The sequence below is a fragment of the Equus quagga genome, chromosome 11 (assembly GCF_021613505.1).
Source record: "Equus quagga isolate Etosha38 chromosome 11, UCLA_HA_Equagga_1.0, whole genome shotgun sequence".
Taxonomy (NCBI): domain Eukaryota; kingdom Metazoa; phylum Chordata; class Mammalia; order Perissodactyla; family Equidae; genus Equus; species Equus quagga.
This window is the reverse complement of record NC_060277.1, coordinates 151835-174620: the sequence shown is the minus strand read 5'-3', so window position 1 is coordinate 174620 and position 22786 is coordinate 151835. Positions and strand designations below refer to the sequence as shown.

Sequence of the window (22786 nt, the reverse complement as noted above, 5' to 3'; positions counted from 1 at the left end):
CGTCACTGCTCTCGCAGCCTCCCGACAGTCTCCTCACCTCCCTTTCGGCTTCCACTGCTGCCCTCTCCCCAAGTCCACGCCCAGTGCTTTAAGTGATGTTATGGCAATGCTCTACTCCAGGTACCAATTTTTGTATCAGTTATTATTGCTGAATAATAAACCACCCCAAACTTTAGTGGCTTAAAATGACAATCATTTATTATTTCTCCTGATTCCAAGGGTTATCTGGGCCCAACTGGACAGTTGTTCTGCTCCATGTGTTACTCACTAGAATCTGCACTGCCACCTTTGTCATAAATCGAATGTCCATATACATGTGAGTCTATTTGTGGACTCTTTGATCTGTTCTGTTGGCTTATTTGTCTGTTCCTGTGCCAATATCTCATGCTCTTATTTACACTAACTTTATAATGAATAAGCCCTTATGTCACATGGTCTTACCAGTTTGTTCTTTGCTATTCTTGACCCTCTGCATTTCCATACACATTTTATAATGAATTTTTCAAACACACACACACACCCCCCATACCTGCTGGTTTTTGATTGAGGTTGTATTGAGGTCGAGTGATAGATTAATTTGGTAGAACCAACATCTATACAGATAGATACTCTTATTTTATTTAGATCTTTAAAAATTTGTCTTGATAAAATTTTTAGTATTCTATGTGGAATTCTTATCCCTCTTTGATTTAAATTGGATTTAAAAAATTATTGCAAATGCTGTATTCTTGTTTAATAAGGATTTGTTGTTAGTATACAGAAACACAGATTTTTTTAATGTTGCCCTTGTGTGCAGCAATTTTGCTAAGCTTATTAAATCTGACAATTTATCCATAGATTCTTTAGTATTTGCTACATATGATTATGCCATTAATAAATAATGACAATTTTATTTTTTCCTTTTCAATTATTTTACATGTTATTTTATTTTCTTGCTTTATTACATTGGACAGAAGCTCCAGAACACTGTTGCATGAAGGTGGCAGTAGCAAGCAGAGTAAAGTCTCAACATTTTGCTCTTAATTTAGTGTTTGCTATGTTTCCTGTGACACGTCCTTATTTGGATTAGAAAGTTCCTTTGAGTCCTAGTTTGCTAAGATTTTTTCTGTTATAAACGAGTGTTGAAGCTTATCAAATGCACTTTTTGTACCTACTGAGATTATCATATATTTTTTCTTCTTTGTTTTGTTAATGATTAAAAGTATGTTGATTTTGTAATATCAAACCAAATTTACATTCCAAGAACAAATCCAACTTGGTGGTGATATATTATCTTTTTTATATATTTCTGGGTTTAGTGTTCTAATATTGTAGTTAGGATTTTTGCATCCATGTTTATGATAATAAACCTATAATATTCCTCCTTGTAAGGTCCTTGTTGAGTTTTGGTATCAGGCTATGCTGACTTCATTAAAGGACTTGAGACTAATTCTCATTTTTTCTATTCTTTGGAAGACTTTGTGTAAGTTTATAGTTATTTTTTCCTTCAATGTTGGTAGATACAAATATTGGTTCCAGGAGTAGGGTGCTGCCATAACAACAGCAAGGCATTCCAAATTATGTGGCATTCACATCCAGAATTGGACACTTGGAAAGATGGCAATCTATGTTATGCATTGGAAAAAAATTTGTAAAACTATAGTCTTGAGTAGAATAAAGAGCGTATTATATACCTATTGAGCTTGTGCTTTATGCAAAGAGGTAAAAAATTAATGTTATTAGAGTGAGTTCATTTCTACTGGCTGCATTTGCCAAGATACCACACGAAACAGAGGAGCTCAGGAAATAAGTGACTGGTTCGCAAGCAGGAACATAAAGGAATTCAGAGACAACCAAAAATCTCAGGTACTTGAGAGATTGGAAGGTGCAACCAGTTCACATCTTCATCTAGAGGAGAGACAACTGAGAGTGTCTTTGAGCAACAAATGCCCCTTAAAACCGCCTGGTGGCAAGGACCAGGACAGGGGTGCGGCTGTCGCACTACTGTTAGGCTCTCTGAATGGAATAAGGGGGCACCCAGCAAATACTTCCAGTGGGAAAAACGTCTCAGGGAGGGGAGACTTAGGGTTTGGCTCTTCCTAAAGAAGCCTGATAGGCTCAAAATACTTACAGTTAAATTCAGAGAGAGAGAGAAATATCGCTGAACAATTGTGGTGTATAGCGCTGCCTAGAACCAAACAAATAGCCTGAGAAAGTAGTACTGTCCAGGAATCACTGACATGGTCTGAAAGAGAATGAGACTGTTGGCGACTAAATGATAATTGGGCCCCAGCCTTCTCCAGCAGGACTTCAGAGCCGCTGTGGATGAACTCTTTCCTACGTCGTTCTCCTCCTTTACAAATGGGAGTTCCTTGCAGTTATCCTTTCCCTGTTCTACCGTTGTTTATGTTGTGATTTGGGGCTGGAGCCAGATAATTTCCCTTTTTATTCAGTGATCGCTAGATCAAGAGGAGCTATATCTGGATCTGTAGAGACTTAGGAATCACTCATATCTCCTGAGAGCTAAGCTAAAAGTATTGAGGAGATGGGACTTTGGGGTTGTCCCCCTTAAGAAGGGGCGAGTGTGTTCTGCATGTGGGAAAGAAGGGAGCTGGCCGTGTTGCTGCTCCTGATCTTGTTTGACCCCCTCCCTAGATGGTGGGCTGGCCCTTGGGACTGGCTTTAACTGGCAGAATAGAGCGACAGTGTCAGGATATCACTGTGCGGTCCGGTTACCAAGAGCCTGGCTTCCCTCCATGTGCCCTCTCTTGCTTTTTCATCTGTCCCTCTGATGGAAGCCAGCTGCCCTGTGAACTGCCCTGCGGAGAGGCCCATGGTGCAAGGAAGGCAAGGGAGGCCTCCAGCCAGCAGCCCATGAGCAGCTGAACCTGCCAACAGTCATGCGAATGAGCTCCAGATCCTTCAGATGAGACTGGAGTCCTGGCCAACACGTGGACTGCAGACTTGTGAGACCCTGAAGTAGAGGTACCTGTTCTGAGGTTAATTGTGTCCCCTCAAATTCCTATGTGAAGCCCTAACCCCAGAGTGATCATATTTAGAGATAGAGCCTATGAAGAGATAAGGAAGGTTAAATGAGGTCAGAAGGGTGGGGCACTAATCCAGTGGGCTGGTGTCCTGATAAGGAGAAGCAGAGACGTCAGAGATCTCTCTCCCTCTCCCTCTGTCTCTCTCTCTCCATGTCAGCACAGAGGAAGTCCTTGTGGGGACACAGTGCAAAGCAGGCTGTCTACAAGCCACGAAGAGAGGCCTTACCAGAAACCAGGCCGGACAGCACCTTGATCTTGGACTTCTCGCTTCCAGAACTGTGAGAAATAAATGTTGTTCAGGCCACTCGGTCTGTGTATCTGTCCCGGCACCCAGGTAGACTAAGGCCCACTCCACTAAGCTGTGACTGCTTTCCTGACCCACAGGGACTTTGAGATAATAAGGGTTTGTTGTTTTGAGCTGTTAAATTGTGGGGTGATTTGTTATGCAGCAATACTAATACATTAGCCTAATATTTTCCTCTGCACCCTCTTTGAATTGTGTCCTCATATAGAGGCAGGTGGGTGCCCTCTTGAGCCTTTGGATTCTTGCTTTCCAGAGAAAGAAAAAAGTCAATATTCCTGGCTGATAAGGAATCATTCCAGTTTCTGAGTCATTTTCCCAGCAAAGTGAAAAACAACTCTGGCTTAGATTCACATTTGGGTGCAAGTAGATGAGGACAGAATAAATTCAATGACTTGGGTTCATGAACTCCTTGTGTATATTTGTATGGATTGTCTTCCATGGAGATACATATATATGAATTGCTGTAATTATGTCTGTGTAAATGAGCTGCTATAATTATATAGTTCCATTAATATACTGGATGTTTCTAGGCAATCTTAATTAAACATCTATTGAAATGACCCTATAGTTCTTAGAACTGGAAGACAGTAATTTGCTGAGATGTCAGCCGGGGATTCTTCCAGGAAAACTCTGGGAATGGAGAGCTACCACACAAGATTCAGTGCCTGGACACCTTTCAGCAACAAGACTTTGAACAGACAAGTGAGTTACATACTCTAGAATAAAACAAGTTTAATTTTTAAAACAAGGCTAATTTTACTGTGATATATTGGGTCTCATGTTGCCATATTTAAAAAAAAAAACCTCTAAAGAATTTAGTTTTTGAGTCACTTTAAACAAAAATAAACCTGCGTTTGTCCGCCCCAAAGATGATCTCTTCACACCCCTGTCCCCAACTCCTCCCTTGTGGGAGGCTGGGAACCCACCTCCCTCTGCTCTGTGCCTCCAGGGACAGAAGGAAAGCCTCCAGGGCTCACCTTTGCTGTGATGGGGGAGGGGAGGACAGGAGGTGCTGTGGGTGCTGTTTGGTGTGGAGAGTGTTACTGTGTATTTCTCTGATCCTCTCTTCACTCCTGTGCCAACTGCATGGTTTGTTGGCCTGGGGATGCCTCTCCTTTGGAAGGTAGTGAGGGAGGTAGTCATGGAATGGCTCAGGCAGCTCTGCCAGACCCTGATGGAGAAGGTTGACGGTCCTCAGCTCATGCCCGGGTCAGGCCGTTTCACAAGGAAGGAGGCCAGCCAGGCCAGGGCTGTGTGTGTGTGTCACCTGAGCAGAGCTGGACCGAAACCTACGTTTGGAGGAGGCTGGTCCTGGGTGTCTGTCTTCCCTGGAGGCACGTCTAACAGTGGCTGTTTAGCAGTAGGTGCTGACTTTGATTTTGGTGGGTGCTGTGAAGACGTGGGGTTAGTGAAATCATGCCTACTTCAAACGGTGGCTTCCACAATTAAACAAGTGGAGCCTGTCTGCACTTTCAAGGGGAAATGTTAGGAATCTGTTTCCCCAGGCCCTCTGGGGCCCCTCTGTGATCACATTCCCCCCCAGACTTTACCACCAGCCCAGCCAACACGCTGGGGCTGCTGTGTCCCTGGATGAAGCAGCTTCACTGAGGGGAGGCCTGCCCTGTGTGACAGAGCTCTGTGGGCGGGAATGGGGGCTGTGAGGTCGTTATGTTGCTTGAGGGTCGCTTACAGCTGAGAGCGTATTGAACTGTGTAGAAATGTTGTCTCCCCCTTACAGCTCTTTCAGGAAAGAGTCGCTCTTATAAGTCACTGGTTTGACCTTTGGACTAACAAGCAACGTCAAGAATTCTTATTCACGATATTTTTACACTGCACTAAATCACAATTAAGGTAAATGTAGTTATCATTGGTTCTTAAGGAAAATTAAATATAGCACAATGCTTATATACCTTTATGGGTTTCTTTTTCCTCCGCTAGAAAAAACAGCAACTAATACTTTAAGTTTTATAAGCAGACTCCTCCAGTGTGGCTCCCTCCTCGAGGGCAAAGCGGAGGCGTGGGCTTTGCCACCTTCTCACCACAGAGGGATGGTTAGTTTTTGCAGAAACTTATAACTAGCTTCATCTGGGGAATTTTTGACATCCTCTCAGTTTATTAAATTCTCCTTGGAACTGTCAGACAACGTATTTCAAGTAGCTATCTGGTATGTAGGCAGGCACTCCATAACTATCCGTTACGTGAATGGATGGATCTGAGAAACGGCTGAGAGGGCACCACGGTAGCACCTTTAGGAACATGGGCAGGACTCGTGGGCAGTGGCCACCGACTGCCAGTGGTCCTCGCTCTTGTTCTTACTTCCCCTCCTGTAAAGTTTGTGATTTACTTTGAAATACTCCAGCCGGGACCACTGTGTAATATTTGAATGTGTTAGTTGAAATTACACCCGGGGCAGCTAGTGTGCCATCAGGAATTCATACTCTGGGGTGGTTAGTAGCATTCTGTTGGGAAGGTCATGGTGTCTCAGTTCTTACTAGATACTTTGCTAATCAGCATAGCAAATATCAGACATTAGTTATCAGAGCAATGAGTGGCTCGTTAACTTGCCAGATGAATGTTAGAAAGGGACTCTGTTTGGAGAAATTAAAGGGATTCAGATGTGGGACTGACCAAAACATTCTAGAGAGGCCTGTGGCATGCCTGGACCTGTGAGGAATCTAGCCAGGCCGGGAGCAGATGTTTGTGAGGATGGCTTCCCAGCCTTCATCCCCAAATAAATGGCCTTGTCAGTCTGGGGATCTCCTGTAGCCATAGGCCAGCAGTGCAGGTCATGACAGATTCCTGGTTCTGGAACCTTGTCCTTTCTCAGCTGAGTGGGTCTCACCCGAGGGACAGAGAGCTGGGACCCTCAAGCCTGCAGAGGAGCCCAGAGGTGGTTTGGCTTATTTCCTAAGGTTTGCTTAGTGAAGCTCTAGCTATGGCATCCCTGGTGTTAGTTGCCTTCACTACAACCTGGTGATGAGGCTGGGGGAGGGGCTAACCCTCGAACTTCTTAGGCAGCTACCAAAAAGCATCTGAGGGTGCGAGACTGAATTGGCTTATTTTAGTTTGCAGCTGCTCACTTCTTCTTACACGTCTTCCCACCCATCTCTTTGAATCAGCCATTTCAAACCTCCTACCTCCTCACTCACCTTCTCCACTGTCAGCTTTCTCCTGTGTTCATGAGCACGTGGTGGATTGTTAACCGACTATCCATGATAGAGTCATCAGGTCACAGGAGGAAGGCGGACACCTTCCTGGCTGTGTTGAAAAAGGCGGCAGAGACAGGCCCCAGAAAAACAGCTCTTCAGTGGATGCCTAAGCATCAGGGAAGGGAACTTTCATGGTAGCCAGTGGCGAGGTTTTCTTTCACACCAACTTTATGGCTTTCGAGATAAGAAAATAATGGACCAAACGTCACATCCACGATCGCTTTGTGGTGCATTGTGTTCTCTTCTCGCGTAACGTAAACCAAGCACTTTTAGCTGCATCCACTGGAGGTCACTAGAGAGCTTGTGGTGTATTTGGAAGCTTGTTAACATCAGGCCTGACATTTGTCACTGGAAATTGCGTCCTTTGTCTGGTACCTGAATTCTTTCTGTGCAACAGGGAGATGGAACTGATGTGTTCAGTGAAATTACTCTGCTTTGTTTCAGAGCAGCCGTGTTTCTGCACAGAGCTGTATGTGTTTCATGCTTCCACGAAGCTGTTATTACACATTCTGGGCTGCTGACTTCAGGGGGAGTTGTATGTCAATTTCTGGTCTCTAGATTTGGCATCCTGAACCCATCTTTAATTTTTCGTAGTGGTTCTTGTCGTTGAACCTCAATCAGTTCGTTCCCCAGAGTATGGATTAAGTCTTCCTTATTCTCTTTCCTCCCTGTCTACCCCGGAGCTGTCTCTTCTCTCCTGCCAACATCTACAGGGGCTGTGTGCCAACAGTCTAATCCAATTTGAGCTTTGCTCAACTTTAATTAAACCTAAAAGCCCAACTCATTTTATTTTTTAAAGTTAGTGTAAACAACTTTCTTTTAAACATCTTTATTGAGATATAATTCTCATACAATAAAATTTATCCATTTAAAGGGTAGAATGCAATGGTTTTAGTATATTCACAAAGTTGTGCAATAATCACCACAATCTAAGTTTAGAACATTTTCATCACCCGGGAAAGATACCCCCTACCCATTAGCAGTCACTCCCCATTTTCATCCCCCAGCACCAGGCAACTGCTAATCTACTTTCTGTTTCTATAAATTTGCCTTTTCTGGACTTGATATAAATGGACTCATACGATGTGTAGTCTTTTGTGACTGGCTACTTTCATGTGTTATAATGTTCTCAAAGTTCATCCGTTTTGTAGCATGTATCAGTACTGCTTTCCATTTTTTTTTTTTTTTTTTTTTTGGTGAGGAAGATTCACCCTGAGCTAACATCTGATGACAATTCTCCTCTTTTCCTCTTCTTTTTTCGCCTGAGGAAGATTAGCCCTGTGCTAACATCTGTGCCAATCTTCCTCAACCTTATATGTGGGACACCACCACAGTGTGGCTGATGAGCGGAGTAGGTCCACACCTGGGATCTGAACCTGCAAATCCTGGGCTGCCAAAGTGGAGCATGTGGAACTGTAACCACTCAGCCACAGGGCCAGCCCCAGTACTGTTGTCCTTTTTATTGACAAATAATATTCCATTGGGTGGATATGCCATATTTTATTGATCCATTCATCAGCTGATGGGCATTCGGGTTGTTTCACGTTTTGGCTGTTGTGAATCATGCTGCTATGAACATCTGTGTACAAGTTTTTCTATAGGGATGTCTTTCTTTTAGAGATATACCTAGGAATGGAATTCTTGGGTCAAATGGTGACAGTGCAATCAACTTCTAATTATTAAGCATTTCTTTTGAACCATATTTATTCCTATAGTCCCTGTTCCCCCATAAATGTGAATAAGCTTGTGAATAAATGAGAGAATTTAGCATTATTTGAATGCCTGAAATCTTTATATATAAGCTAGGCTACACTTGTGCAATACCTTGTTTTCAAGGCAAGAAGCCATTGTTGTAATGTTTTGTCTTATAATTTCTGAATAATTTTGTTTTAATTCAGGCAGTTACAATTATAAAGCTTAAACAGGATATTGCAGTATTGGTTGGAAATATGTCCTAATTTTCTTTAAAAGTTTCCTCTTAATCTCTATGAGATATATTCAGATGTCTAAGATTTTTCTTTTCTGTCCTAATAAATATTCCATATTGTTAAGATTTAAGAAGATTTGTTGAATGCAGCTTTATGATATTTAAGACATTTTTCAAAGAGTCAGCTTCTTGAACCCTCCCTCTGACAGATTTTCCCTGTCACCTCAGCTTAAGTGGCACCTCTCCTGGGGAGCCTTCCCTGCTCATCTTCACCCCAACAATTTTTCCAAACCCGTGTCGTGGCATTTCCCCCAATACATTGTGCTTATATGTTTCGTTGTTGTTAGTGACGTCCAGTCGATTCTGTGCACAGCAGAGCGGAACCCTGCCCAGTCTTTTGCACCATCCTCTCCTTCTGGCACTATATCAGACAATGAGAATGAAGAAAAAAGATCGTAAATAATGCTATGGTAGAATTTATTGTTGTTAGTGCCATCAAGACAATTCCAACTGCTGGTGAGCCTGTGTCCAGCAGAGAAGAACCACCCTCACACCTTCCAGCACTGTATTACACAAGGCCCTGCTGCTATTTATATGGTTTTCACACCCAAGTTTTTCAGAAGTGTGTGGCCTAGAAGCTCCGCTGAAACCTGTCCACCGTAGGTGACCCTGCTGAATTTGAGATCCTGGTGGCAGAGCTTTCAGCATCACAGCAACATGCAGCCGCCACAGCGTGACAACTGACAGACGGGTGATATGGTTCCCTGAGTGGGACACGAACCCAGGCCACAGTGGTGAGAGCACGGGACCTAACCACTGGACCACCAGGGCTGGCTGTGTCATGTCTATATGGCCGCATGTCTAATGGTTTCCAGTGCTGTTGTCCCCCTGCCACTTGACTAGGCTGACCTTTCCTGTGACTCCTTAAAGGAAGCTGGGCTGTTTATGTCAGTCACGCTTGGAGAAACCTATAAGAAGTTTGCGTCGGTCTCCTAGTCACACTGGTGAGACGGGTTTCAAATTGCCTCTGCTCAGCAGCAGGTAACACCTGATACAAAGGCCTTTAATTACAGGGCTGGAGCTGTTCAAACTTGTAGCTTTCCCTGGTGAGTGGGGCAACATTCACGCAACTACATTCCCAGGAGACAGCTGGACTGTTGGCCTGTGTGTGTGTGTGTGTGTGTGTGCCATGCATTGGCAGAGAGAGATCATGAACAGTGAAGGACTGGCTCTAGTCATTTGGCCCCATCAGAGCCGACTGGAAAAGGGGTTGAGGGCAGAAAAATGCACCGACCAGTGTTTGGTGGAGAGGGAACAGCCCCCACTCCCACTTCAGTCCATCCACCACTCTCTCCATCAGCCCCCGGAGGCCTCAGTTGAGGATGTCTGCCTCAGTTGTGAACTGAGGACATCTGGTGCATAAATTTTTCAGAGACAACATACTTCCAGGTTAATTTGATGTAGAGCAGCTGTGTCACTCTGAGTTACTGAACATCCATTTGCAAGGAGAATATTTCTGTGTGGAGGCGGTGGAGAGGAGAGGGGAGTATTCAAAGCACATTGGGTTTCTAAATATTCAAGACAAGTCTGGAAATGTGGGCCATCCTGACTCTCCCTCCCCTCAGCCCTGTATTCTGGACTTGTTCCTGTCCTTTTGTAGGTCAGATGGTCATGGGCAATCATGTGAAATATTAGTACTGCTGTTGGTGTGGGTGAAGCTAAGAAAGAAAGTGCTTGAGTTTAAAACAAAAGGAGAAAGCAAACCCCAAAGCTGTTTTATTGGGTGGGGATGGGGACAGGGGACAGGGGCTCTGGGAAGGTCGTTGGCTGACGTTAGGCAGAGCCCCCGTGCACTCTCCCTTTATAACATTTGACTCATCTTTACAGCGCTTGGCACCACCTGACATGATGTTGTATAGAGTGCTGTTTATCGCCTGCCTGATCCTCCAGAATGGAGCTCCATGAGGTCGCGAGCTTTTTCTGCTGACTCTTTCCGTCCCTAGCACTCAGAGCAACACCAAGTGCATAGTCCCCGCTCAGTCCATGCTTGCTGACTGAGTACAGGTGTCTAAAACACCCCTCACTACAATGACGAAAAGACAGAGTACCAGAAAAGGTTTCACTTGATAATTCTCCAGGAGGAAGGAATTTCTCAAGATGTTACAAGTTTTGGGGGCTGACCCCCTGGCCCAGTGGTTAGGTTCACGCTCTCCGCTTCAGCGGCCCAGGGTTTCGCTGGTTCAGATCCTGGGTGTGGACATGGCATCGCCGCTCTTCAGGCCATGCTGCGGTGTCCCACATGCCACAACTGGAAGGACCCACAACTAAAATACACAACTATGCACTGAGGGGCTTTGGGGAGAAGAAGGAAAAAAATTTTTTAAAAAAATATTACAAGTTTTTGAATATAGGAGATTACTAATACTTTGCTTCATTTAAGTCTTTTCATTATTTAGTTAATTCAAGACCTCTGTGAAGCAATTCCAAAAGGAATTATGCACAGTAATAACACCCATGGTGCCACGTCACACAACTCCAGGGGTTGTTGTTTCCACTGTCGTCTGTGTGAATGGCACCTCTCGAAGTTGTTTGTTGCATGACTTCCCAAATGCAGCAGCCCTGATAATACAACCATTTGTAAAGTACGTGATATTAGCTTCCAGATCTACCAAGTGCCCTTTCCCCTCTGCATGGGAGGAGTCGAATCCACAGATAATTCCTTGGAAAATGGAGACAAGGTTTCAAGAGACCCTCTGTCTCTATTTCTGTATTTAAGAATCTCTAGGAAATGTCCAGGATGGTTACGTAGAAGAAGTGAAGCAGTGTCTGCCCCTGAGACCTGATGGGCTGGCGAGTCTTAGAAGCGGGAGTCACGGGCCCTGAGGACACGCGAGCGCTCACTGAGTGCTTCTCTTTCCTCCTGCTCTCTTTGTGTGTTCTTTTGATGTCATAGTCAGAATGCTTTCAAGTGCAAATAACAGAAATAAAATTCAGCTTAAGAAGAAATGGGAGATTATTGGTTTAAGATTTGTCTGTCTTCAGGCTAGATGCTTGGATTCAAACAATACCAGGGCTCGCTCTCTTCCTTCTCCCAGCTCTGCTTCCCTGTTCATGTTGCATAAAACTAAAAAGAGTGAGACCCTTATGAAGGAAATTATAAATTTGTATTAAAGGATTGTAAAAAAAAAACCTGGATAAATAGATGTGCCATGTTTCAAGATGCCAATTCTCTCCAAATTTTCAAATTCGATTCAAGTCCAGTAAAAATCCCCAAATAGGATTTTCTCATGGACCTTGAGAAACTGATTCTAAAGCTAATCTGGAAAAGAAAGTGGACAAGAACAGCTGAGAAGATTTTAAATGCTGTATAAAGAAACCATGTGCAAGGGTTGCACTGCCAGATGTCAAACCACTGTTATCACTGAAGAAACACCCCCAAGCAGTACCTCAAGTGGAAAGAGGAGCAAGGACAAGATGAGCCAGCTCTGGAGCACAGGGGCCGCGCCCGTCAAGGTCGGGGCGCAGACACTGGGTGGCTGGGTCTTCCCCCTGCCGTCACGACTTCACAACCCTGTTGGTCCCCCTGCCCATGCCATGCCCCGTGTCCTCTCCTGCTTCCTCACAGGAGCCCTGTTCTTGCCGGGTATCTTGCGAGTCAGGGGTGGCTGGTTACCCAGGCTGAGTCAGGGTGCACTGAGTCACAACTCCACCCCATGGGCCAATGATGTGCTCCCTTCTGTCCTCTGCTCTGCCTTTGGCAGTTGTGGCTTCATGATTTTGTTTCCTCAGTTGTGTCCAGAAGAAAGGGCATCTCTGTTTCTGCTCCACTCTAGTTGCACTAGTTTAGGTCTGTACCCTAAAATTCTGCTGAGTGCTGTGGCTGGGGGACCAACCCACACAGATTCCATTACCTTACTCGTGTGCTTTTTGGAGCTTCTGTGGAACCACATGGACCGTCAAATAGAAATTGAGGGTATTTTATTTAAAGAAGGGGAAGTAAATGATGGTGCCTAAAGCTGAAGTCTATTCGTTCAGCCTTCGGCAAACATTCACTGAGTGCCTGCTAGGTGCCAAGCACAGTTCTGGTGCACAGGACTTCACACTGGAGTGTAGGAGATGACTACCCTCTGAACTTCATATTTGAGTAGAATAAAACTTGTCCTAAAATAGGAAAAGGGGATGTCCATGCCTCTCTCTGGATATTTGACAGTAAAACACAGCATGACTTAAATATTTTGGGGTGTTTTCCATGTCTTATGTGGCAGACAGATAGCAGCCTCCCAATATGTCCATGCCCTAGTCCCTGGAGCCTGTGAGTGTTAGCTTATATGGCAAAGGGACTTTGCAGGTCTGGTTAAGGATTTTGAGATGGGGAGACTCTCTCCTGCATTACTGGGGCTCAATATAATCACAATGGTCCTTATAAGGAATGCAAGAGACGTCAGAGTCAGAAAAGAAGATGATGTGATGATGGGAACAGTGGGAGAGATGGAGAGATTTGAAGATCCTATGCTGCTAACTTTGAAGATGGATAAAGAGGCCATGAACCAAGGAATATAGGCAGCTGCTAGAACCTAAGAAAGGCAAGGAGCAGATTCTCCCCTCAGAGCCTCCAGAAGGAGCCAGCCCTGGCAACACCTCGACTGCAGTCCAGTGGGACTGATGTCAGACCTCTGACCCCCAGAACTCTGAGAATAAAGCTGGGCTGCTAAGCCACCAACTTGGTGGTAATTTGTTATAATGAACAGGAAATGAATACCACCAGTGATTTTCTCTGTTTTTCAACTTTTATTATTTTTTCATTCTTTTTTCTAATTTACACATATTTATTTAGCCCCTGCCAAGTTACAAGCACCACCCTAGGTATGGAGACAGAGCAGCAAAGGCAGCCACTGTGCCCTCTTCTGTGCGGCTTACGGTCCAGTGCAAGAGGAACACTTTCAGTGGGGAAAGAGTCCAAAACAGGACTGAGTTGAGGGTCAGCAAGAATAGAAACAAAAATAGTGCTTGGATGACACTGCTGTGCAAGAGTGTGAACGACACAGCTTTCAGCAAAGGATAGGGATGGGTTTAGTGGGTCGAGCTCGGTGAGGGACCGCAGCCTCCCACAGGAAAGTGTTTGGGCAGCAGGAATGGTCAGCCTTGTGGGAAGGTGAGGGGATTCGGGCAGTACCCCAGAAATATCATCCTAAAAATCCACTATCACCATCATACGTGGTTACCTATATTGTTGCAAATGTAGCTTTTTCCTAGCCACATGGCTTAGATCTACAAGGCTGGTTCCAGATAAAATTTCTTGCTCCTCCTCAGTACCATATTGCTTCACTGGCCACAAGTTGTATAATAGTAAGACTCACACGTGGGAAGTTACACTGCACTTGCATAGCAATGACAAATCTGTGTGCGTGCATTATCCCTCATTTTCCACCGTCCAAGGCATGCTTGGCCAGCCCAATCGCTATCAAATAACAGCTACGACTGTGCTAAATGACACAGGAAAAGTAACAGGGACCTCAGCTAGTCCAGGGATCAGGGCAGCCCACTCTGAGGACTGGACACATGGGCTGGAGTCTGAAGGACGAGAAGGATTTGGACAAGCAGAGAGCTGGGACGAGTGTGCTCTCTGTATGGGACGACATGTGTGAACGCCTCAGGCTTCTGTCGTCTCTTCAATAGTAACACCAGCTTTTGTAGAAGCGTTGGAAAATGTGCATAAGCAAAAAGAGGAAAATACCAGTCTCCCCTCATCCTACCACCAGAAGTAACCTTTTAATTTTCTATGCTTATGGGCATCTATGTAACTATGAATCAGATACACAAATTGTTTTATTTTTATTTATTGTTATAGGAAGGTTAGCACTGAGCTAACACCTGCCACCAATCCTCCTCTTTTTGCTGAGGAAGACTGGCCCTGAGCTAACATCTGTGCCCATCTTCCTCTACTCTATATGTGGGACGCCTGCCACAGCATGGCTTGACAAGTGGTGTGTAGGTCCACACCCAGGATCCGAACTGGTGACCTCGGGCTGCCAAAGCAAAAAGTGCGAACTTAACCACTGGGCAACCGGGCCAGCCCCCACAAACTGTTTAAAATCTTTTTTAAAACTTGTCAATCATCCCTCTTTGTGGCTCTACCCATACCCGACTCTGCTCTCTCCTTCACCAAAGACTTTAGCATGCAGTTCCCCATTTCCTTTATAGCCCAAACCTAGTCATTGGTCGTGTGACATTGGCATCATGTAGAAACCCACCTGCTACGGGTCCTCACCATGCCGTGGAGCCACCACACAGACCAAGAGGTGCTACCCAGGCAACTGGAAAACAGGGACCTCTGCCAGTTCCACTCGCCTCTCCCAGACCACCTCTCCAACTCTTGTTCTAGTCATTTTCATCACTATTTTGGCAGCTCCTTTCCACTTCTTATCAGACATTTTAGAGCAGAGAATTCTATTCAAGTCCCGTATTACTAAACCTTGTTATTTTGCAAAGTACGCATTGTACATCCAGCAGCACACTGCAAACATTATGAATTATTCAAATGAAGCTATCCTTGTCACGATAAACGAGCAAAGCACATTTTGTCCATTGTCTCCTTAGGTGGTGTTATTTCTCTTCACAGATTTCTTACTTTGCAACAGTAACTAAAATGCAATCAGTCACGATGTCATTATGGCAAAGTACTCTCTGCTGTTCATCTACTGATTTTTTTTTTTTTTGTGACTGAAGCATTTTCTTTCCGTCTTGCTTAAGATTCATTATAGGTGAATGTTCCTTGCAGCAGCGCAGACTAGGAACAAATATAAAATGTGTAATTGAGGTTTACTTTAACAAGTAACTCAGACTCAGTTCTTCTCTTGCTCCTGTGGGACGGAACAGTAGATGCTGTGCGTGGGAAGCACACATCTTTGAAAAGGTCTTCGAAAGGAAGCTGAAAACATTCCTGTTGCATCTTATTTTATTGATCTGTCTTATTATTCCAGATGAGAGCAAATTGTCTCTCAAGGGCCAGTGAAACGCTTGTAGCTCCCACTGCACAGCGAGGAATCATGTCAGTGATCCATCGGGGTCAACTGTTCTTGGTGTTGTCACAGACTCATTCAGCTCGAACGTTAACCTCTGTTGACACCGAGAAGATCCCCAGATGACACTTCTATCTGTGGACACCACATGCTGCCAGCACATGCACAGCTCCGTTCTTTGCCCTCTGCTTACTCGACATGCACGCACACACACGCACACACATGTGCACACACACTTTCCCCGGGCCAGCATTCCAACAGATTCATTGTAAGCCAATCTGTTTTGTCTCAGGTTGTGACAAGGCTGCATGGACAGGGATCAAGAAAGAACAGCGACTTAAAATTAAGCCAGAGGAGGAGAAACACACGAAATAATAAGTGATCGTTAAACCTTGAAACTGAAGCAGGTAGCCTCTTCTTTTTTAAAAAAACATTTTATTTTGAAGTAATTTTTAGCTTACAGAAAAGTTGCAAGAATAGTACAAATGATTCCTTTATAGTTTTTACCTGGATTCCTCAATTGTTAACATTTTACTGTTTTTGCCGTATTATTTCGAATCATTGGAGAGTAGTTTGTAAACGTGATTTTCCACTGACTTTAAGCATCTCACTGTGTTTCCTAAAAAACAAGGACTCTGCTGAAAAATCAGAATACATGCTCCAGTATCAGGAAATCAGCATTGATTCAGCACTGCCGTCCAGCCCACAAACTCCACCCAATGTTCCTGACTGTTCCAACAATGCCCACTGTAACCGCACTTTCCTTCTCGGTCCAGAACCTGCTCCAGGTCACCTGCTGCCTTTAGTCTCCATGGCTCTATATCCACCTCAACCTGGAGCAATTCCGTGGTGTTTCCTTGTCTCTTCTTACCTGACACTTTTGAAGAGTACAAATCTGCTACTTTGTTGCACGACCTTCGGTTTGTGGTTGGCTGAGACTTCAAGATTACATTCAGGTTATACATTCTTGGCAGGAATAACACAGAAGTGGTGCTGTGTTCTCAGTGGATCATACTGGGGACACAACATGGCAGTTTATCCCATTGCTCGCGATGTTGACTTTACCACTTGGTGAAGATTGTTAATTACTAAGTATTTTGTGCTTATTAACTAATAAGTAACTAAAAAAATCTTTGAATGATTACTTTTAAATTAATTAAAACTTATTTGGATCTACCCAAATATCCTGGTTCCTCATCAAACTTTTACCCTAGTTTTAGCATCATGGATGATTTGTATCTGAAGCACTTATTACTGTGATAGCTGATTTTCTAATTTCTTAACTACTCCTACATGTATTAGTTGGTGTTGGGTTGCAAGGTAGAATTTTTCCTTATCCCAAGACTTGTAGTTGAAGTTCCAGTTAATCCAGCAGTTTGAGTAAATTTGTGGTCAAGATTGTCTCTGGCCTAAAGATGTTCAGCAGCCTGTTTATGAAGGTAACTAAGGTCTTTTTTGTCGCTAATTGGAGGTGCCATTGTCATGTCACATTGGAACTTTCTTAGGCTTGACCCACCCTTTGGGGATTTAGATCAGAGAAGAACCACTGCAGGAAGGAATCTGTTCAGTCATTACTTTTCTTTCAGTGAGTAACAGGGCAGCAGGAGCCACTTAGCAGTGAGAAAAAGTTCTGCAGCCCAGTGGCCCAAGGTAAGTGAGTTCTGGTGGGTTCTTATTGTCAAAGTTTCCAATAAGCTGTGAGATTGATCACAAATATCTATAATTCTGCTGAGTTTGGAGGATATTAGAGGTTCTAGCGAAGAGTTTGATTTACTGATACCTGGATTGCTTCCAAAGTTTCTTGTTCTAGCAATTCTTATTCAAATGTGACCACCTACCTGGTGGCTTGGATCTGTAGCAGATGTTTGCTGATAATATCTAAAGAGGAGAATCAGGTATTAAGTATCTTCTTTGGGTAGTCGGTGGCTGCAGGGCCAGCCATGCATCTTACATGGGCCATGAAACATCTCTTTGGTCTAAGTGCTGTACAGCCCCCAAGACGACCACTTTGGTGGAACCTTGGATTGTTTATTTGTTCGAGATCCATCTTTGCTTAGGTGGCATGCAATGCAATGTAAGAAGTTTTCTTGATGGATGTCATGTAAAAAAAACTTTTCTTTATGAATGTCACATTATGAAATTATGGTTGAATTTGTTTAGGCATGATGATAGTATTATAGTATATGTTTTTTTTAATGTTCTTATTGTTTAGTGATACACACTGAAATATTTATGGATGAAATGATATGATGTCTTGGGTTTGCTTTAAAATAATGTTGGAGTGAGGGGAGAAGAAGAAGAAGAGGATATAGCAGATACCAAATGGACTGTGAGATGATAGTTATTGAAACTGATTAATGGGGTCATAATAGTACCACAGCTATTAAGGTGAAATACAGACATTTTCAGGCAAAAGGAAACTGACAAAATTTTTGTCAGAACACTTGCAGTAAAGAAATGCTAAAAGAAGTTCTTCAGGCTAAAAAAATTGATAGCAATGGAAACTTGGATTTATAAGCAGAAATGAGCACAGGAAATGGTAAATATGTGGGCAAGTATAAAATTTTGAAGTTACTTAAAAAACATATGACTGTTTAAAGTAAGAGCAATGTGTTGTGTGGTTTATAACATAAGTAGATGCAATATATAAGACAATGAGACCTCAAAGGATGGCAAGGACTACACTATGGCAATGTTCTTTAACTTTATATGAATATTAACTCTAAGTAGACTATGAAAAGTTAGATGCATATTATACTTTCTAGTAACAACTTAAAAGGGTAATGCAAAAAGTATCCTGAAAAGCCAATAAAGGAATTAAAATGGAAAGCAAAACAATTTATTAACTCAAACCAAGGCAGGAGTGGAGGAATAAAGTTTCGTAAGACAGACAGGACAACTGAACAACAAATAACAAAATTGAGACCTGAATTCAACCATGTCAATAATTATATGAAATGTAAGTAGACTAAACCCTCAAATGAGAAACAATGATCGTCAGGGCCAGCCCTGTGGCATAGTGGTTAATTTCAACTTGCTTACTTTGGTGGCCTGGGCTTCATGGGTTTGGATCCCTGGCACAGACCTACACCACTTGTCAGCCATGCTGTGGCAGTGACCCACATAGAAAGTGGAGGAAATATGGCACAGATGTTAGATCAGGGCTAATCTTCCTCAGCAAAAAAAAGAAAAAACAAACAAGCAAAAAACAATGATTGTCAAATGAGCTGAAAAGACTCATTTCAAGGTGTAACTTTAGGGGCTGGCCCCGTGGCTGAGTGGTTAAATTCGAGTGCTCCATTTTGGTGGCCCAGGGTTTCACGGGTTCGGATCCTGGGTGTGGACATGGCACTGCCCATCGAGCCATGCTGAGGCGGCATCCCACATGCCACAGCTGGAAGGACCCACAACTAAAAATATACAACTATGTATACTGGGGGTGCTTTGGGGAGGACAAGGAAAAATTTTTAAAAAATCTTAAAAAAAAAAAGATGTAACTCTATACTGACTATGAGGGAAAGTCACTGATTGATTAAAAGTAAAAGGAAGGGCAAAGATACACCATGCAAACAGTGAGCTCATATGGTAGGAGGGCAACATTAATAGCACATGAAATGGATTTCAAGGCAAGGAATATTGACAGAGAGACAGAGAGGGTCATTTTATAATGCTGAAAGGATCGACTCATCAAGAAGCCATAACAAGTATAAATGTGTATGTACCAAATAACAGTTTCAAATTACATGAAACAAAAACTGACAGAATTAACAGAACTAAACAAAAAATCAGCAAGAGCATGGAAGATCTGAGCAGTCTTCTCAACTTGACCTAATATTTGTAGAAAACTAAACCCAACAACTTCCAAATATATATGTTCTTTTCATGGGCAAAATAGCATTCACTAAGATAGATCACTTCTTGCTCTGCAAAATAAGACAAAATACATTTAAAAATGTTGAAATCTTATTAAATATATCTTTAACAACAATGCAGTAAAATTTGAGATTAATAAAAATATCTAGATTATCCACAGATATTTGGAAATTAACTCTCTTATAAATAAACTATAGTCAAAGAAGAAATCACAAGGGAAATTAGAAAATATTTCAAACTGAATGATAATGAAAATAGAAGATATTTAAGCATGTGGGATGCAGGTAAAGCACAGCCTACAGGGGAATATATCATTTAAGTGCTCGTATTAAAAAAGTAAAAAGGCTTTAAAGTTAATGACCTAAATTTACACCTTAAGAAACTGGAAAAAAATAGTAAATCACACCCAAAGTAAGTAGAAGGAAAGAAATGATAAAGAGTGAAAAATCAATAAAATAGAAAATGGACAAACAATAGAGAAAATATATAGAAATAAAAGCTGTTTTTCCAAAAGAGTAATAAACTTGATAAACTCCTAGCAAGAGTAACCAAGGAAAAAAGAGAGAAAACACAAATTGTCAATATCAGGAATGAAAAAGGGGATATTGCTATAGATCCTGTTACCTTAAAAAGATAAAAGAAAATTATGAACAATTTTATACCAATAACTTTAACAATTTAAATGCTTGTTTTGCAGATTCCGTAGTTGTCTCTAATAGTTGTTTTGTAGATGCTTTGCACACGGTGCATGAATTGAGATGGTTTTACTGCTTCCTTTCCCATGTGTGTGCCTCGTGTTTTTTTCCTTTCTTGTTGAACTGGCGAGAACCTCAGTACCTGTTCTCTTGGAGTGGTCAGAGTGGACGTTCTTACTTTGTTCCTGACGTTGGGGAGGCATTTAATATTTTACCACTAAGTGTGATAGAGCGATAGGTTTTTATTCTAATTGCATTGGGAAGTCACTGTAGGGTTTTACTTGCATGAGTGACATTATCTAACTTGCATTTTAAAAAACCACTTGAGCTGCTGTGTGGACAGTGGGCTGTAGGAAGACTGGAGCGGAAGCAGGAGAAATCAGGAGGCTGATGCAGTTGTGCAGGAGAGAGGGGTAGGGGCCTTGGACCAGAGGATGGCAGTGGAGATGGAGAGAAGGGATTGGATGTGGGGATACATTTTGGAGGTAGAGCTCCCAGGACTTGCTGATTTATTGAATTTGGGGTAAAGGAAAAGAAAAAAACCCAGATTTATAGCTTAAACAACTAGGTTTATTTCAGATTTTTTTCCCTATGGATTTTAGATACTTTTATTATTCATCTTCCTCTTTAGAATGGATCATTGAAAGTGGATACAGTATTTTAAATCTAATCTAATGCTATTTAGGATTTAATTATTTTTTTATGGTAGAACATCAGAGAAAGAACAATGACATATTTACATTGGATTTTTAGTCAAGTTTAGATATTAGTTTTCTGAATTAAAGTTGTGTATCTTTGTTTTTAGGTTTGTCCAAGACTGGTTTTCCGAAAGGATGCACGTGGCCAAAGTGGATTTCTCTACAGTGTTACCACGGTTCCTTTCTCTGCACATCTTCTCCTTTCTGAATCCGAAAGATTTGTGTGTGGCTGCACAAGTCAGCTGGCCCTGGAAGTTTTTAACTGAACAGGTTTACTGCTTGTCACTTCCTAGTAATGGGGCCCAAATATACCTGTCATCTGGAATGCTGTCAATCAGGGTAGCTTCCTTCCCTGAAGACAATAATTGAGAGCATCTGAACCATGATTAACTTACCCTTAAGAGAAAAAGTGGGGATATGTTAAATACAGTAATGTATTCTGTAAGGGGATATACACTATTCTAATAATTCATATAATTTTAATAATCTTTAAATACTCAATTATACTCAATTTAATTATTTAGAAAACATTTAATCTTGGCTAAAGAAGTCTGGTTTTTTTCATGGAAAATTACTTAACCTTTGGTTTTTATATCATATTATTTTATCCATGATAACTCACCTCAAAAATTGCCTTATACCCACAGCTTCAACTGATCCCTCTTTGGCTCCCGTCTGTCGAAGAGTATAAATGCAGGTCTTCGACACCCTCTGTTGCTAATTCTGCCTCTGGCCCACTCGTCTCCTTTTTCTTTTAAAAGACAATGGACTGTAACGGCGGGCGTACTTTAAACGCAAGTCGATCATTTACTTCCTCAGCTTGTGCACACTTTGTAGGGTGGCTGGTGCTGAGAGTCTGTCTCAGAGGCCTCCTCGCTGTCTGGGGGGGGCCTGCCTGCAAAAGCCGCCTCGAGCCCTGGGTGGTAGCATCTAAGGTCCCAGGCCCAATGCTTGCATGGTGGGTTGTTTCTGTCGTTTTACTTTCTGCCGTTCTGTGTCCTTCTGTTGAAGGAATACATCTTGCACACAGAATGCGGTGGTGGGGGTGGTGGTTTTCATATCCAGCGATCTTTGACTTTTAGGTGGAGTGACTTAGTCTGCGTACATTTATGTAAATACTGATGTCCTTGGTGTAGGGCCACCATTTCAGTGTTTGTTCTTTATTCCATGTGTTTTATATTTTGTTTCTCTTCTTGTATTCTTCTGGAGTACTTAGATATGTTTTAGATTGGTAATGGTAAATTCTTTAGCAGTCCTTCCGTGACTGCCACAGAGCTGACAACTCTCGTCCTGGCACCTCCCAGCAAGGCAAGTAGCCTGGAACCTTTCACTCCCTCAGCACCTCACTCAGTGTTTCTGCTTTTCTTGTCAAATATTTTAATTTTATACACACACGCACACGTATAAGCAATACATAAACACATGTGAATATCTATGTATGTGTTCATCTCACCAGGCTTTATTACTATTGCTTTATGTGGTCAATGTTTATTTAAGTAACCACACCTTTGCTTCCCCTGCTGCTCTTTATACCTTCCTGCATCTCTGAGTGTCCATTTCAGATCATTTTCCTTCTGAATTCTCTTTAATATTTCTTTTAGTGTAGCTAGCTGCTGACAAATTCTCTTACTTTTTGTCTGAAAATGTCTTCATTTCACCTTCATATTTGAAGGATGTTTTCAGTGGGAATTTGAACTTTAGGTTGGCAGTTAATTTTTTATAGAACTTTGAAAATTTTCCATGTTCTCTGCCTTCCATAACTTGTTTTTTGGGAAGTAGGAGGTGTTATTGTTGTTCTTTTAAAGGTAATATTTCTATTTTCTGTAGCTTCTTTTAGGATTTTTTCCTTCTGTTTTTTGTTTTCCACAATTTTATTGTAGTGTGCCTCGAGGGGTGTGTGTGTGTGTTTATCCTGTTTTGTGCTTTGCAGTGATTTTTGAATCTGGGGTTTAATATCTTTTATCAGTTTTGAAGAGTTCTCAGATGCCTTCTCTTCCTATTGCTTCTGCCCGCTCACTCTGTTCCTTCTGGGATC

At 42.5% G+C, this 22786-nt stretch overlaps 1 protein-coding gene across 18 annotated transcripts in view; it reads left to right on the top strand.

The window, feature by feature from the left end:
* The window catches only part of ECT2L (epithelial cell transforming 2 like), a 103380-nt gene that overhangs the window by 7305 nt on the left and 73289 nt on the right, over nt 1-22786 (top strand). For 9 of the 18 annotated variants that reach the window (XR_006890473.1, XR_006890472.1, XM_046674394.1 and 6 more), the window contains exons 2-6: nt 2782-2964; nt 3184-3304; nt 3899-4032; nt 5069-5181; nt 20859-21021. Coding sequence is in view for 14 of the 18 variants with exons in the window: in XM_046674394.1 (XP_046530350.1) it covers nt 3931-4032; nt 5069-5181; nt 20859-21021 (378 nt within the window). In the remaining 4 variants the exon portion in view is untranslated. Of the gene's footprint in view, nt 1-2777; nt 2965-3183; nt 4033-5068; nt 5182-15777; nt 15893-16684; nt 17136-20858; nt 22060-22786 lie in introns of those variants that run through there. The other 9 variants (XM_046674385.1, XM_046674387.1, XM_046674382.1 and 6 more) reach the window with 9 other exon arrangements.